Below are 17,437 nucleotides of genomic sequence, written 5' to 3' on the forward strand. Positions count from 1 at the left end.
CCAATGCCTGCTGCCTGCCTGCTCATCATACTTGTGATATATTGTACATTTTTAGAGAAAAAAATAATAATTAGTGTTTGGGACTGGGTAGGGAGTGAGAGGAGGACATGAATGCAATTTTGTTGTCCAGGGCTTCCATTAACTTAATGGAGAAGGGTCTGAATGGGTTAAAAAAAAAAATGAGTGAGGTCCCCCCTCCTAAGTATAACCAGCCTCGGGCTTTTTGAGCTGGTCCTGGTTGTTTAAATACTGGGAAAAAATTGGACAGGGGTTCCCCGTATTTAGACAACCAGCATCAAGCTCTTAGTCCGGTCCTGGTTCCAAAAATACAGGGGACAAAAGATGTAGGGGTCCCCCGTATTTTTAAAACCAGCACTGGGCTCCACTAGCCAGGGACATAATGCCACAGCCGGGGAACACATTTATGTAGGTCCCTGTGGTCGTGGCATTACCCCCCCCCCCTAACTAGTCACTACTGGCCGGGGTTCCCTGGAGGAGTGGGGACCCCTTAAATCAAGGGGTCACCCCCCCTCCAGGCACCCAAGGGCCAGGGGTGAAGCCCGAGGCTGTCCCCCACATCCGTGGGCGGTGGATGGGAGGCTGATAGCCATGTGTGTAAAAAAAAGAATATTGTTTTTTGTTGTGGAACTACAAGGCACAGCAAGCCTCCCCCGCTTGCTGGTACTTGGAGAACCTCAAGTACCAGCATGCGGGGAAATAACGGGCCTGCTGGTACCTGTAGTTCTACAACAGAAAAAATACCCAAATAAAAACACAACTCGCACACCGTGACAGTAAAAATTTATTAAAACACACTTACACACTCACACATACTTACCTACATCCCACGCCGGTCACGTCCACTTGTCCAGTAGAATCCAATAGGGGTACCTGTAAAAATGAGAGACAGATTACTTACCTACATCCCAAGCCGGTCACGTCCACTTGTCCAGTAGAATCCAATAGGGGCACCTGTAAAAATGAAAATTATACTTACAAACTTCAATCCACAGGAGGAGGAGGACTTCAATCCACAGGAGGGCCACGCCGGGAGGACGGAGCCGGCGGAGGAGGGGGGGAGCCGCACACCGCCGCTTCTGTCAGCGAGAGGACGGAGCCGGCGGAGGAAGGGGAGAGCCGCACAACACCGCTCCTGTCAGCAGCGGAGGAGGATGGGGGACGGGGCGCACACTGCAGACGCCACTCACCGCCGGGACCCGTCGCCTCCAGCGCCGCGTGTGTGTGATTGGACAAGTGGATCCAGCACTGGATCCGCTGTCCAATCACAGGTGCCTCGCTGACATGGGGGTGGTGTCCCTGTCAATTAACACACACGCACACTGTCCCACACACACACAATTAACACACACGCATACTGTCCCACACACACACAATTAACACACACGCACTGTCCCACACACACACAATTAACACACACTCACACTGTCCCACACACACAATTAACACACACACAATTAACACACACTCGCACTGTACCACACACACAATTAACACACACGCACACTGTCACACACACACACACACAATTAACACACGCACACTGTCCCACACACACACACAATTAACACACACACACTGTCCCACACACACACAATTAACACAAACACACAATTAACACACACGCACACTGTCCCACACACACAATTAACACACACGCACAATTAGCACACACACTGTCCCACACACACACAATTAACACACACACACACACACACTGTCCCGCACCCCCCTCCCCTCCACTTCCCTCCCCTCTCCTCTCCAGACAGGAAAGTATAAACCCCGCTCGGCACTCACCTGCACTTCTAAGGCCGCGCACCCTCGTGGTCGCGCACGCGCACCTCCGCAAACGCGATCGCGCAATGTACTCTTTGCAGGGGGGGGGGGAGTAGGGGGAGGCTCCTGGCTGCCGCTGCCTGTCCAGTGTGACAGGCACAGCAGCCGGGGAGACAGGGAGAGCGCCGCGGGTAGCGCCGGCGGAATCCCTGTCCGATGGGGCGAGTGGGCCGTGCAGGTGCCGTTGGGGCTGCCACGGCGCCCAGGGCACGTGCCCTGCTCGCCCCATGCTAGATACGCCTCTGATTCTGGCATTGGCATTCTAATGGGTGTCGGGATTCCAGCATCAGTATTCTGACTGCCGGTGTCCCGACAGTCGGCATCTTAACCGAATCCCCTAAGAAGGCTTGCATGCAGTGCATATCTGAAGAGGACAAAACAATTATTTATTAACAGTTATTTATATAGCACACACATGCTGTAATCCGTAGTGCTGTACAGTGAATACTTGGCTATTCACAGTCTCTGCCCTTTTAGAGCTTACAATATATTTTCCCTACCACATACACACTGAGGTCAATTTTTAATGGTAGCCAATTATAGCATAGGACGCCAGGCCTATTAGGACGCTGCAGTGACTAGTATATGAAGCAGACTTACTTACATTTTGGCTGCTCTCTGCGGGAGAGAGCAGCCAGGTCAGCTCAGAGGGCGAGCAGGGGAGGCTGTGACGTCGTGGAGGGGGTGGGCCGGAGCCGGGACGGGGCGGATAAAGGGTGGAGCGGGGGTGGAGCAAGGGCAGGGTCATGATGATGCCTCTTTTAAGCCACGCCCCCGCTCTGTAATGCCGCGATCACCGGCATTACACTGCAGGGGGCGTGGCTATGATGACGCGATTCAGCAAGAATTGCGTCATCAACTGCCCGGACCGCCCACTTTTCACACTAAGTGGGCGGACGGGCAGGGGGGTCCCCACGAATCGGGAGACTTGCCTGCTCTTCCGGGGGGCCGGGAGGGTCACCCGATTTTCGGGAGCCTCCTGGCCATTCCGGGAGAGTAGGCAAGTATGATATGAGGTGGCTAGTTATCAAGTGGCAGCTCAAAACAACAGCAGTGTTATACCTGTGTGTCATTAGTTACATCTTCAACTGATATTCAAAATTGACTCCCGTCTCTCCTTCTCGTCAACAGGTAATTATTGCAGACCATCGCTCCTTTTTTAGTAAAGATCTACTTGGTAATTATTGCAGACCATTGCTCCTTTTTTAGTAAAGATCTACTTGGTAATTATTGCAGACCATTGCTCCTTTTTTAGTAAAGATCTACTTGGTAATTATTGCAGACCATTGCTCCTTTTTTAGTAAAAATCTACTTGGTAATTATTGCAGACCATTGCTCCTTTTTTAGTAAAGATCTACTTGAAGGACTGCATTACAACCAAAAAACTCTGGAACTTTATGTGGCCTCTCCTCGCCTCAAACATGAGAACACCAAGACCAGGCTTACCACCTCCCTGGCTGAGAACATCAAGTCTGCCCCTGGGCCTAACCATTAAGATGAACAGGGAACTGTGGGGGCACAGCACCAGGACCAGGCTCAGCAGGGACATCCTCATTGCTTCTGAGTATGCCCCCCACACTCTCCTACCCACCTGTACTAAGATCTGATCAAAATGTTATCCCAATCCTACTTCGGCCACTAGTTACCTGCTATTGTGTCTTTTTTTTTCTCTTCATTGCTCGCTTCCACCCCACCATGTGTTTTTCCTGTAATGTTTACCTCCACTGAATGCACACCTTTCCATTGTGCCCTACATGCAGGGTACATCATACTACTAAATAAGCATCAGTTTTCCCATATATGAACTTGGCCCTTGTATGGCTCACCTCCCACAGTGTAACCTTCAAAGTGCGCCCAACATGGCTGCCCCATATGGTACACTTGTGGATGGGATGAAAAATACATAGGCATGATGGTTTTGATGGAACCCTACTCTGAACTGTAGGACTCTGAAATCACCCCCATTTTGTGTCATCTCTTCTAGGGGTGGACTATTCCACCCTGGGTAATCCTACGCTAAGCGCCCAAGATGGCTGCCGCACCTGGTACCTTGTGAGGGTGGAATACACAACCCTTGGAAGTTATTACCCAAAATGCCTACACCAATCCTGCATTATGCTTTCTGTGTGCTTAAGGTTTTCTTTTATGTCTGTGTTGCTTGTCTATTGTTGTATTACTCAAATCCTCTGTATCATGTGCATTGTTTTTGATATCTGTAAAGCGCCTTGAGTCCTGTTGGAGAAAGAGCGCTATATAAATAAAATTATTATTATTATTAACCTACCAATACATTAATTGATTGTGGGAGGAAACCCACGCAGGAACCAGGAGATTATACAGAACATACAAACTCCATGCAGTTAAGGCCTTGGTAGGAACCAAACGTATGACCTGTGAGGCAATAATGTTCTAATTGGAAGCTTTTTTTTTTGTTTGTTTGTTTTTTTCAAGTACAAGTATTATCCATAAACCAAACTGATCAACAAAAACTTCTCTTACCAAAAAATATAAATTGTTATACAGTATTTACAGTATGTATGTAGGCATTCTCTTGTTATAAGTCTCTTCCAGTTAGCAGTCTCATCTGGAGTTTTACCTACAGTATGTCATGGATGGGTACATATTCTGTAAGCACAGGTCTCAATGCAAAAGCTGGTGTCTAACATTGATTTGTACAGTTCTGGTATGAATGATCGGCAATGTTAAGGTCAACACTAGGTTGACCACTATTGGTCGACACTGACATGGTCGACATATGAAAATGTCCGACACATGAAAAGGTCGACATGAGTTTTTTTACTTTTTTTGTGTCGTTTTCTGCGTAAAGTGACGGGGAACCCCAATTACTGCACCGTGTCCCCTCGGGCAAGGTGCTCGCTCCGCTACCGCTGCGCTCGGCACAGGTTAGCGTTCCCAATCGTAGTCCACGTGGATCGTAAAGTATGAAAAAGTTTCAAAAAAGATTTATTTATTTTTAAAACTCATGTCGATCTTTTCATGTGTTGACCGTATTCATGTGTCGACCGTATTCATGTGTCATCCATTTGTCCATGTCGACCAATAGTGGTCGACCTTAACATTGTCGACCATCTGAACGGATACCGATTTGTAGACAGACTATGATAATGGCATAATCACTGACACAGGCATCACAAGGGGGGTGCTGGCCGCAACCGGGTGTCACCCTTAGAGGGTTGACATCAAAATGCAGACTCCTCTGCAATCATAGGAGCCGGGTGCGGCAGTGTGACATTATCCTGCTGCTGGCTCACTGAAAAGGAGCCAGCAGTGCTGGAAGAGTCTCCGGGGACAGCCCACATGCCCCTGGAGTGAAGTAATCAGGAGATACCTGCATTGCCCACTACCCCTTTAGTGATATCAGCAGGGCTCCCGCAAGGCCATGTCTCCTGTCTGGGAAGCCATGTCCCCTTTTCAACTGCATGCACCTTACGCAAGCGCAGGGGGGCGGGTCTCTTGGCTGCATCGGGTGTCGCCAACCCCTGTGCCACCACTGGTTCCTGAGAATTGTGTTATATAAGAATGCTCCAGCCAGCTCTACAGGATTAGCGATGCTGGTTGCAGGGTGCCATTCCAGGCACTATGCAAGCCACATGCAAGTGCCATGGGGCAGCTGCACCCCAGGGACCTGCACCTTGAGCGACAGCTCTACCCGCACACTCCTAGTTATGGCATGCATCCAGGACTGTTTTGTGTCAGCAGGAATCTCTGCAGCCGTTCAAGTAGATTTGCAAAATTACAAAACCATAGACACATTGGGATGTAGTTATGTGACCGGCGGTCTCAACACGTGCTACACACGCCGGTTACTTGGCTTTTAGCAGGCTGTCATAATAATATGACTCGACCTTGCATATATATACACACATATTATTCATACAACACCAATACTTACAGAAAACTACTAAGAAAATTTATTTGGACACCAATCCTCTTATACCATCATTCAGGCACTTAAGTTGAGAGCTGTCTGTCAATTAGTTGCATTATCCTTTATTTTAACTCACACATTTCTTAGCAGTCATACCAGGACCTTCAGTCACATCCTTTTTATTTGAAGCACACATTTCAGAAATGCTTTCATAGCCAGGATTCGAACCCATGACCTTCCATATTACAGTCAGACATACTTTCTGTATGAGAAGTATGAGAGTATTTTGAATTATATGCCTTAAATAAATGCGTGTGTGACTGAAGGTGTTTAGGGACGTGAGAGGGGGAAATGGGGGCAACCAGGTGATTCCGTTGATAAAAGAGGAAGAAGTTGCAAGTGAGACTGATTAAAACAGAAATTGGCAGGTGTTGCAGAACAGCACGCCCTGCCCACTAGTTACAGCCGTGCCAATAGCTGCTGCGCTACTGAATCTGTGGCCTGTTTGTCTACAACTAGATCACCTAATGCAGTACAGTATAGTGTAACTGACCATGCTCTTACACAATCCAATCAGATTGTATCTTGTATGTCTGGTCGATTTGAGCAAACAAATTCTGAATGTTCATGCCAATTTGTTGTTTAAATTGTCATATGTATGGCCAACATCATTTTACTTATATCAGCAATTCCTATACATACAAAATCAACTCTAAATAATCTCCTATATATTAGCCCAGACCTGTGACTTTGTGCCTCATTTGCTAACGCAGGCGGAGTCACAACACTGGGCGGAGTTAGTCAAATGAGTCACAGATCTGGGCAAATCTATAGGAGCAGAAGGGGTGCATACCTCCCAACTTTCTTCAGGCAGACAGGGGTGCATACCTCCCAGCTTTCTTCAGGCAGAAGGAGGAACACACGCGTGGCGAAAAGGTGGGCGTGGCCAATGGAAAGCGGGCTTGGCTTTGTGGGAGGACCCACTACCGCGAGCCATGCCCCCGTTTTCGTCAGTGAGGGGGCATGCCCAGCGCTCTGTGAGCTGCTCGCATGCCTCCAGGGGCGGATTATGAGTCCAGGGGGCCCAGGGCACTTGAAACAGGGGGGCCCTATCTCATTGCTGTGCCTGCTGCGGGTTCGGGGCGTGGGCTAATCGCGGGTTGCATGGCCATGCCCCCTTATGCAAATTCCGGGATTTTTTTTAATTGGGATTTTGGCCCCTCAGCGAGGGGTAAATCCAGAGGGGGTGGTCGCTCCCCCCTACACACCCGCACAGGCAGAAGAAAGCAGGGAGACCTGCCAACACGCAGCAGCGTGTGCTGACTGTAGCACAATGCTGCTGCTGTTGCTGGCAGGACGGGGGAGCTTCAGAGCTGGGACAGAGCTACTCCAGCCGGGGGGCCCCCTAAAACTGTGGGGCCCGGGGTAAATACACCCTGGGCCCCCCCTTAATCCGGCTCTGCTGACGGACCCCCCCCCTTAATCCGTACCCCCTGATGCCACCTCTCCTCCTGTCTTCACTAAATAGACGCTGTACGCATGCGCACAGCGTCTATTCACCGCTGCTCTGCTAAGCAGAACAGCGAATACAGGAGCTTCCCAACTACCCCCCCACTGCGGGACACTGCGGCCTGCGGGTGGGACAGCGGGACAGACCCCAAAAAATGGGACTGTCCCGCGAAATTCGGGACAGTTGGGAGGTATGGGGGTGTGTGAGAGGGTATGCCGTACAGACAGACGGGCACTGGCTCACTGTGTGCTTTACCCTCCCACATCAGCATACTCAGCAGGGGCTCTCTTGCGCGGAGGAGGGTCTCTTTCTGGCACACTCTACGCTTCTAAGCTGCAGTTTTGTGGGGCACCTGCCGCTGTGCAGGTTCCGTACTGCCTCTGTTATCTCCAGCCCCGGCAACCCCACTGCTAGCTGCAGCGCTGCCGCCCGCAGTGAGGTGCGCCCAGCTCCTTCACACACTTTAGCTGGCGGGCAGCGCTGCAGAAGTCCGCACTGCTTGCAGGCTCCGACCCCCTCCTCCCTCCAGCCGCAGCGTCTCCTGGGGGCTAACCAGTCACTCCCAGTCTCCCCTTACCACAGTGCCCGGCAGCCGCGCGGGGTCCGCGGTGTGTGACTGAGGAGTGGGGGGGGAGGGATGCGGATGGGCAGAGGAAGCAGGACTCCAGCCTGAGAGAGTCAGCCATGCCAAGTCTCCACCAGCAGCAGATCCCAAAAGGTTGGAGTGAAACAGCAGCAGCCAGCAGCAGTGACTTCGGTAAGACACATCTGTCTGTCACCACTGTTTTGTCCCTAATACCAATCTCTACCGTGCCCTGTGCTCTGTCATGTCCCTGTCACCACTGGCCTTGCCCTGTGACCCTTATCCTGGCCATTTTACCCTTATCCTGGCCCTGTCACCCCTATCCTGGCCCTGTCAGCCCTATCCTGGTCCTGTCACCCCTGTGCTTGCCCTGTCAACCCTATCCTGGCCCTGTCACCCCTGTCCTGGTCCTGCCGCCCCTACCCTGGCATCCCTATCCTGTCCATATCATTTCTGCCCTGGCCCCGTCGCCCCTGTCAAGGCCCCGTCACCCCTTTACTTGCCCTGTCACCACTGTCCTTGCCAAATATGTCTCCCCCCACACTTGCCCCCCCTTCACCCGCAGCATCTGCAGACACCCTTCTCCATCCGCGGTCCCTCCCCTCACCCACCCCTCCCCCACCCACGGCACCCCCGCACCCGCCCCTCCCCCACCTGCAGCGCCTCCGGACCCCCTTCCCCATCCGCCGCACCACCCGCACCTGCCCCTCCCCCACCAACAGCGCCTCCGGACCCCTCCCCACCCCCCGGCACCCCCGCCCCCTCCCATCACACAGCACCTCCAGAACCCTTCACCCCTCTGCACCTTCCCCTACACCACATGCGGCACCCCACCCCTCCCCCACACGCTGTGCCTCCAGACCCCCTACACCATCCGTGGCTCCCACTCTCCCGCCCCTCCACCACCCACAGCACCTCCAGACCCCCCCCACCATCCACCCCCCCAAATGTCTCCCCCCACACTTGCCCCCCCCCCTCCACCCACAGCATCTGCAGACACCCTCCTCCATCCACAGTCCCCCACCCACGGCACCCCCGCACCCGCCCCTCCACCACCTGCAGCGCCTCCGGACCCCCTTCCCCATCCGCCGCACCACCTGCCCCTCCCCCACCCGCGGCGCCTCCGGACCCCCTACCCCACCCCTGGCACCCCTGCCCCTCCCCCACCCACGGCCCCCCCGCACCCGCCCCTCCACCACCTGCAGCGCCTCCGGACCCCATTCCCCATCCGCCGCACCACCTGCCCCTCCCCCACCCGCGGCGCCTCCGGACCCCCTACCCCACCCCTGCCCCTTCCCATCCCACAGCACCTCCGGGACCCTTCACCCATTCGCAACATCCCCGCACCTGCCCCTCCCCCACCCGTGGCACCCCTGCCCCTCCCCCACCTGCAGCCCCCCCGCATCCGCCCCCCCCTCCACCCGCAGCATCTACAGACACCCCCCCCATCTGCAGTCCCCCCCGCTCCTGCTACCTTCTGTACATCATGCCCTGCAGGTGCTGTTCACGCCGTCGCAAGGGGCTGCGCCTCCTTCACCATCGCACGCCCTTTCATTGTGCAATATTTAACCACTAACAAAGGAATGCAGGTAATACTCCATATAATACAAATATTGAACCCCAGAAAGGCATGCAAGGGTTAAGGGGGCGTAGCCCCCTGCGACGGTGTGAAGAGCGCCCGTAGGGTGCGATGAAGCACCTAGTAATAATAATAATAATAATTGTGCCAACTGCAGAAAACTTATTGATTAATAAAAAGATACAAAACACTTTTCTGGTGTTTCTAATGCTGTATTGTATTGTTATTATTAAACCTGCCTGTCCTACCGCTTAGCAAGGCTGATGGTATGATGCATGTATTGATGTTGCACTGTGAGAGAAGCATTGGGTGGAAAGTGTTCTCCTCACTACCAGATGAACAGCGGATTTCCATCCTCCTGAGCCAGCAGTGCCAGACAGTTCAGGAGGACATGGACGGATGGTAACATGTCCCCTGGAACACAGTCATTTATTATCCCGCGCAGATATTCTGGATCATCTAGACGCGTACGTTCTTCGGTTCCAACGTCTGGCAGTTCTTTCACGATTCCATTGCTGTTGACTAAATCCTCAGTGAAAGGGACGTGCACTATAGGGTCATATCCCAGCGTCCTTAGTCGCTCCATGAGGTCCTTGTAGCGCTGAGTCATTGTAGCTCTTAATTCTTCATTCACTTGACCGGACAATTTACAGGTGCTATGCTGTAATTAGGAAAAGGAAACCTGCATAAGTGTATACATAAGTGGAGATGAAATAGGGTATTGCTGGGCTCTGTAGCAGCACATAGAGAAGTAAGGAGTATGTACTTTTCGCAGGCAGTAGAGGCAGCCATTGTGTGGTATCACTACAGGGGTGTGGGCTGCTTCTGGGTGTCACACAGCGAGAAGTGACCCCAAAATGCTAGCTCCTCCACAGTGACAGGAGCCGGGTACTGCACTGTAACATTACTTCATAGTTACCTACTTTGCTGCCTCCTCTTCCGGGAGGAGGCAGCGTTGTAGGTGTATGGGGGGCTGGCCGACACAGGATAGGCGGTCCGGGGGCGTGGCCGGCAGCAGGATGGGCGGTCCGGGGGCGTAACATCAGGGTCGCGTCATCGTGACTCCGCCCCCCGCTGTGCCGAGAAACGAGCCGCTGCATAGCGGGGGGCGGAGCTACGATGACGCGATTCAGCGCGAATCGCGTCATCGGACCCCCTTGGGCCGCCCGCTTGTACTCTGCTGCGGGCAGCCGAAGGGGAAATCGGGAGGCTTGCCCACCTTTCCGGGGGGCCGGGAGGGTCACCCGATTTTCGGGAGCCTCCCGGCCATTCCGGGAGGGTAGGCAAGTATGCATTACTTGCAGCATTAGGCTCCTGTCACAGTGTAGGAGCTGGCACTGCAGACAAGGCAGTCCCAGTGTGATGAAAACGGGCATTGAGCCATGCCCCAAACCGGTAAGGCCACACCCCTTTTTTGTCAGGATGCATATATGGACTCAGTCTGTCACACCAGGTCTCACAAAGGTTAGTGATGCCTCTGGTGGGTTTGTCAATATTCATAACAATACATAGTGCCAATGTCATTGGTTGACTTGATAGGCTGCAATTTCATATATATTGTTTTAGTGTAAAAAGGCTTGCTGCCACCTTGCGGAGACAACATTGGCATTTTCAGAAAATGTTTTGCTTTGTTCATTTAAAAAGAAAAAGAAGAAGTAACTTTGCTTAGTAACCTGCAGAATCTTATCTTGTATATTAGCCATACAGTGTCCATACAGTCGAGCTTCTCGAATGACAGCTGACAGAATCCTTCGATCTAACTGGAAGCCAATTTCACCAACAATCTGCTGACTTCGTGATGGCTTTTCAGACTCTGTAGAAGTGAAGAGGCAAAATTAGACTTTATAGGGAAACAGTCCCGAGAGACAAAATTTGAGGGCCTAATTCAGATCTGATCCACACTGTACCTTTTTGCCAGGCAGAGTACCTTTTTTTTATGGTCTGTACCTGCCAAAAAGAGCTTTGTACCGATTTTGACTCTCCAAATTTACATTGAAAGTATAGGAAAGTGGATGTGGCCACGCCCCCTTTACAGTGATCATGCCCACTTTCCTCATTTGTACCTGTTTCTATGTGTAAAATGTTGGAGGGTATGCTGATTGCAGCAGCAAATTGTTAGCTAATGGGCAAAACCATGTGCACTGCAGGAGAGGCAGATGTAACATGTGCAGAGAGAGGTAGACGTGGGTGTGGTGTGTTCAAACTGAAGTCTAAATTGCAGTGTAAAAATAAAGCAGCCAGTATTTACCCTGCACAGAAACAATATAACCCTAAACCCACCCGACTCTAACTCTCTCTGCACATGTTATATCTGTCCCACCTGCAGTGCACATGGTTTTGCTTTTTAGCTAACAAATTTGGCATTTATTTTTTTGAGCAATATATATATATATATATATATATATATATATATATAAAATAGGATTTTCATTAGCTACCAGTAAATCCTTTTCTCTTACGTCCTAGAGGATGCTGGGGACTCAAAAAGGACCATGGGGTATAGACGGATCTGCAGGAGCTTGGGCACACTGAAAAGACTTAAGACTGGGTGTGAACTGGCTCCTCCCTCTATGCCCCTCCTCCAGACCTCAGTTAGACTTTGTGCCCAGGACTGACTGGACACTCACAGGGGAGCTCTACTGAGTTTCTCTGGAAAATACTTTTTGTTAGGTTTTTTATTTTCAGGGAGACCTGCTGGCTACAGGCTCCCTGCAGTGTGGGAGTGAGGGGAGAGAAGCAGACCGACTTCTTCTTAGTTTAAGGGCTCTGCTTCTCGGCTACTGGACACCATTAGCTCCAGAGGGTTCGATCACTTGGTGCGCCTAGCTGCTTGTTCCCGGAGCCACGCCGTCACCCCCTCACAGAAGCCAGAAGCAAGAAGTCGGGTGAGTATGAGAAGATCAGAAGACTTCAGGACGGCAGAAGACTTCGGTGACCAGGTACAGCGCAGCGGGGACGCTGCGCTCCATGCTCCCACACACATCGCGGATGGCACTCGCAGGGTGCAGGGCACTGGGGGGCGCCCTGGGCAGCAGGTCACTGGGGTCCGGGTAGCCGGCAGAAGCACTGTCGATGCCTCGGCACCGTTCATTGGCCCCCACCGGCATTTTCAAATTAGGCGCGCTGAAGCCCGCCAGGAAGGGCGGAGCTTAGCGCGCGGCTCACGGCGCCATCTTCCTCTCCTCCACGCGGCGGCAAGGAGAGCTGGGCGGGACCTCCATCGCTCCCCGCAAGTAACGGGGAGATTTCTCAGGGGGGGGGGGGGGTCGCAGTGCGGTGCATTGTTTTATTTCTAGCAGCGCTGGTAATATATATCCCCTATGGGGATATATAGGCGCTGGGGTGTGAGCTGGCATACTCCCTCTGGATCTCTCTCTGGGCTTCACTGTAGGCCTGTCCCCTAGCTGGGACATTTTGAGTGTGTGTCGCTGTGTCGATCGAACGTGTCGACATGTCTGAGGCTGAATGTGATTCACCGGAGGAGGTTGTGGGGGGTGAAGTTGTGGGTCTGGATTTGGCTCTGTCGGCACAGCCGACACCTGATTTACTCACGTTATTAACTACAATCAATACGAATGTAGCTTTGTTATCTAAGAGGTTAGATAAGTTATCTAAGAGGTTAGAGTCACAGACGCAGGTGTGGAAAAAGTCCATAGAGGAGGCTTTATCTCAGGTACAGACCCCATCGGGCTCGCAGAAGCGGCCGTTTACTCAGGTGGCAGATACTGATACCGACTCGGACTCTGACTCTGAGGTCGATTTTTCTGAGGCGGCTTTGCATTCGCGTTTAGTGAAGAGTATTCAGTACATGATTGTGGCTATAAAGGATGTGTTACACATTTCTGATGAACCTGTGGTGCAGGAAACAAGGATTTGTTTGTTCAAAGGGAAAAAGTCTGAAGTGAAATTTCCCCCCTCTCATGAAATGAATACTCTTTGTGAAAAGGCTTGGGAGTCGCCGGATAAGAGGTGGCAGATTCCCAAGAGGATTTACATGGCGTATCCCTTCCCCTCTGATGATAGGGAAAAATGGGAGTCGTCTCCAAATGTTGACAAAGCTCTATCTCGTTTGTCTAAGAAGGTGGCGCTTCCGTCTCCGGACACGGCAGCTCTCAAGGATCCGGCGGATCGCAAGCTGGAGACGTCTCTGAAGTCCATTTTCGCTAATACAGGCGCATTGCTCAGACCTGCAGAGGCGTCGGTGTGGGTAAGTAGTGCTATTGCTAAATGGGCCGAGAATTTAGCCACTGACATGGATACCCTTGATAAAGATAATGTTCTTCTGACTCTTGGTTATATCAAGGACGCTGCAGATTACCTGAAGGATGCGGCGAGGGATGTTTGTCTTTTGGGATCAAGAGCCAATGCCATGTCAATATCGGCTAGGAGGGCGTTGTGGATCCACCAGTGGAATGCTGATGCCGACTCCAAGAGAGCTATGGAAGCTTTACCATTCAAAGGTAATGTCTTGTTTGGGGACGGCTTGGCGGACTTGGTCTCTACCGCGACGGCGGGTAAGTCTTCTTTTCTTCCCTATGTTCCCACACAGCACTAAAAGGCACCACCCACATCAGCAGATGCAGTCCTTTCGTCCTAATAAATACAGGCGTGGAAAGGGTTCGTCCTTCCTCGCTTCAAAGGGTAAAGGAAGAGGTAGGAAGTCGCCTGCCGTCACAGGCGCCCAGGACCAAAAGTCCTCCCCTGCCTCTACCAAGTCCACCGCATGACGTTGGGGCTTCCCTGGGGGAGTCCGGACCGCTGGGGGGCCGTCTCCGAGTCTTCAGTCAGGTCTGGGTTCGTTCAGGCCTCGATCCTTGGGCCCTAGAGATTGTATCTCAGGGATACAAGCTGGAGTTTCGGGAGGTGCCCCCTCACCGGTTTTTCGTTTCGCCCTTACCAGCGTCTCTTCTGGACAGGGAGCTGGTGTTGGCAGCGATACAAAAATTGTGTCAACAGAAGGTCATTGTTCCAGTTCCCCCGTCACAACGGGGGGAAAGGTTCTACTCGAGCCTATTTGTGGTGCCGAAACCGGACGGTTCTGTCAGACCGGTTCTGAATCTAAAATCCCTCAATCCATACTTGAAAGTTTTCAAGTTCAAGATGGAATCTCTTCGAGCTGTGATTTCCAGCCTAGAGGGGGGGGGGGGGTTATATGGCGTCAGTCGACATAAAGGATGCCTACTTACACGTCTCGATATTTCCTTTGCATCAGGCCTTCCTCAGGTTTGCGATACAGGACTCTCATTACCAATTTCAAACGTTGCCGTTTGGCCTTTCCACGGCCCCGAGAGTGTTCACCAAGGTCACGGCTGAAATGATGGTTCTCCTTCGCAAGCAGGGGGTTTCAATTATCCCGTACTTGGACAATCTCCTGATAAAGGCAAGGTCCAAGGAAAGGTTGCTAAGGAGTGTGGATTTGGTGCTGTCGGTGCTTCAACAGCACGGTTGGGTGCTCAATTTACCAAAATCTTAGTTGATTCCGACCACCCGGCTGTCTTTTCTGGGCATGATTCTCGACACGGAGTTACAGAGAGTTTTTCTTCCACAAGAAAAGGCTCTAGAACTGCAGTTGTTGGTCAGGGAACTTCTGAAGCCGAAGACTGTGTCCATCCATCAATGTACGCGCGTTCTGGGGAAGATGGTGGCGACGTACAAAGCTATTCAGTTCGGCAGGTTTCATGCCCGGGTGTTTCAGTGGGACTTGCTGTGCAAATGGTCCGGGTCTCACCTGCACATGCACCGGAAGATAAATCTATCTCCCAGAGCCAGAATTTCCCTCCTGTGGTGGCTACAAGGGTCTCACCTTCTAGAGGGACGCCGGTTTGGTATCCTGGATTGGGTACTTCTGACGACAGATGCGAGTCTCCAGGGCTGGGGTGCAGTCACCCAAGGCAAGAACTTCCAGGGGAGATGGTCATTCCAGGAAGCGAGTCTCCACATAAATGTTCTCGAGTTAAAAGCCATTTACAACGGCCTGCTACAGGCAAGAAGCCTTCTTCAGGGTCGACCTGTCCTGGTACAGTCAGACAACATCACAGCGGTGGCACATATCAACCGTCAAGGCGGCACAAGGAGCAGAGCGGCAATGGCGGAGGCCACAAGAATCCTTCGCTGGGCGGAACAACACCTGAGCGCCCTGTCAGCAGTCTTCCTTCCGGGAGTAGACAACTGGGAAGCAGACTTCCTCAGCAGACACGATCTCCATCCGGGAGAGTGGGCTCTTCATCAAGAGGTGTTTGCAGAAGTGACAAAGCGTTGGGGACTCCCTCTGATAGACATGATGGCGTCTCGTCTCAACAAGAAGCTTCCGAGGTATTGTTCCAGGTCAGGGGACCCCCCCAAGCCAGTGCAGTGGATGCCCTGGTGTCTCCGTGGGTGTTCAAGTCGGTGTATGTGTTCCCTCCGCTTCCTCTCATTCCAAAGGTACTGGGGCTCATTCGGCGAGCAAGGGTTCAGGCGATTCTCGTAGTTCCAGATTGGCCAAGGAAGGCCTGGTATCCGGATCTTCAAGAATTACTAGTGGAAGATCCTTGGCCGCTTCCTCTAAGAGAGGACCTGTTGTTGCAGGGTCCCATGCGTGTTTCCAGACTTACCACGGCTGCGTTTGATGGCATGGAAGTTGAGCGCCAGATCTTAGCTCGTAAAGGTATTCCAGGAGAGGTCATACCTACTCTCCTCAGGGCTAGGAAGGAGGTTACGGCGAAGCATTATCACCGTATTTGGAAGAAGTATGTTTCCTGGTGTGAGTTTAAGAAGGCTCCTGCGGAAGAATTTAATTTGGGGCGTTTTCTTCACTTTTTGCAGGCTGGTGTGGATGTAGGCCTGAAGTTGGGCTCCATCAAGGTGCAGATTTCGGCATTGTCTATTTTCTTTCAAAGAGAACTGGCTGCCCTCCCAGAGGTTCAGATGTTCGTGAAAGGAGTTTTGCATATCAATCCTCCGTTTGTGCCTCCTGTGGCCCCATTGGATCTGGACGTGGTCTTACAGTTTCTCATGTCTTCCTGGTTTGAGCCTTTGCGTAAGGTTGAGTTGAAGTTTCTCACCTGGAAGGTAGTCATGTTGTTGGCACTGGCTTCTGCCAGGCGGGTGTCTGAGTTGGTGGCCTTATCTCATAAAAGCCCGTACTTGGTCTTTCATTCGGATAGGGCAGAATTGAGGACTTGTCAACAATTTTTACCAAAGGTTGTCTCCTCGTTTCACATTAATCAACCTATTGTGGTACCGGTGGCCAGGGATGCTGGGACAGTTCCAAGGTCTCTGGATGTAGTGAGGGCATTGAAGATCTACGTCGCCCATACGGCGGTTGCCAGGAAAACTGAGGCACTGTTTGTCCTGTACGCTTCCAACAAGATTGGTCATCCTGCTTCAAAACAGACTATTGCACGCTGGATTTGTAGTATGTTTCAGCAGGCTCATTCTTCGGCCGGATTACCAGTGCCGAAGTCGGTGAAAGCCCATTCTACCAGGAAGGTGGGCTCGTCTTGGGCGGCTGCCCGGGGCGTCTCGGCTTTACAGCTCTGCCGAGCGGCTACTTGGTCGGGTTCAAACACTTTTGCCAAATTCTATAAGTTTGATACCCTGGCTGATGAGGACCTTGCGTTTGCTCAGTCGGTGCTGCAGAGTCGTCCGCACTCTCCCGCCCGGTCTGGAGCTTTGGTATAAACCCCATGGTTCTTTTGGAGTCCCCAGCATCCCCTAGGACGTAAGAGAAAATAGGATTTTGGTACTTACCGGTAAATCCTTTTCTCCTAGTCCATAGAGGATGCTGGGCGCCCATCCCAGTGCGGACTGTTTCTTGCAGTGTTCTCTTGTCGGTTCACTTAGTTTATACACGGGTTGTGTATTTCTGGTTTCAGCTTGTTGCTGTTGTTTTTTCATACTGTTATCTGGTTTACTGTTACTCCGGTTGTACGGTATGGTTGTGGTGTGGGCTGGTATGTTTGTAGCCCTTAGTTTACACAAAAATCCTTTCCTCGAAATGTTCGTCTCTCCTGGGCACAGTTCCTATAACTGAGGTCTGGA

General features: G+C 51.8%; 1 protein-coding gene across 1 annotated transcript in view; it reads right to left on the reverse strand.

The window, feature by feature from the left end:
• Positions 1–9,606: 9,606 nt before the first annotated feature.
• Positions 9,607–17,437, reverse strand: part of LOC134911776 (speriolin-like protein) — a 37,807-nt gene continuing 29,976 nt past the window's right edge. The window contains exons 9-10 of the mRNA XM_063919813.1: positions 11,089–11,228; positions 9,607–10,076 (exon numbers count right to left, since the gene is read on the reverse strand). Coding sequence (XP_063775883.1) covers positions 9,744–10,076; positions 11,089–11,228 — 473 coding nt within the window. The 3' untranslated portion in view covers positions 9,607–9,743. The remainder of the gene's footprint in view (positions 10,077–11,088; positions 11,229–17,437) is intronic.

This window comes from Pseudophryne corroboree, chromosome 4 (genome assembly GCF_028390025.1).
Source record: "Pseudophryne corroboree isolate aPseCor3 chromosome 4, aPseCor3.hap2, whole genome shotgun sequence".
Lineage (NCBI taxonomy): Eukaryota > Metazoa > Chordata > Amphibia > Anura > Myobatrachidae > Pseudophryne > Pseudophryne corroboree.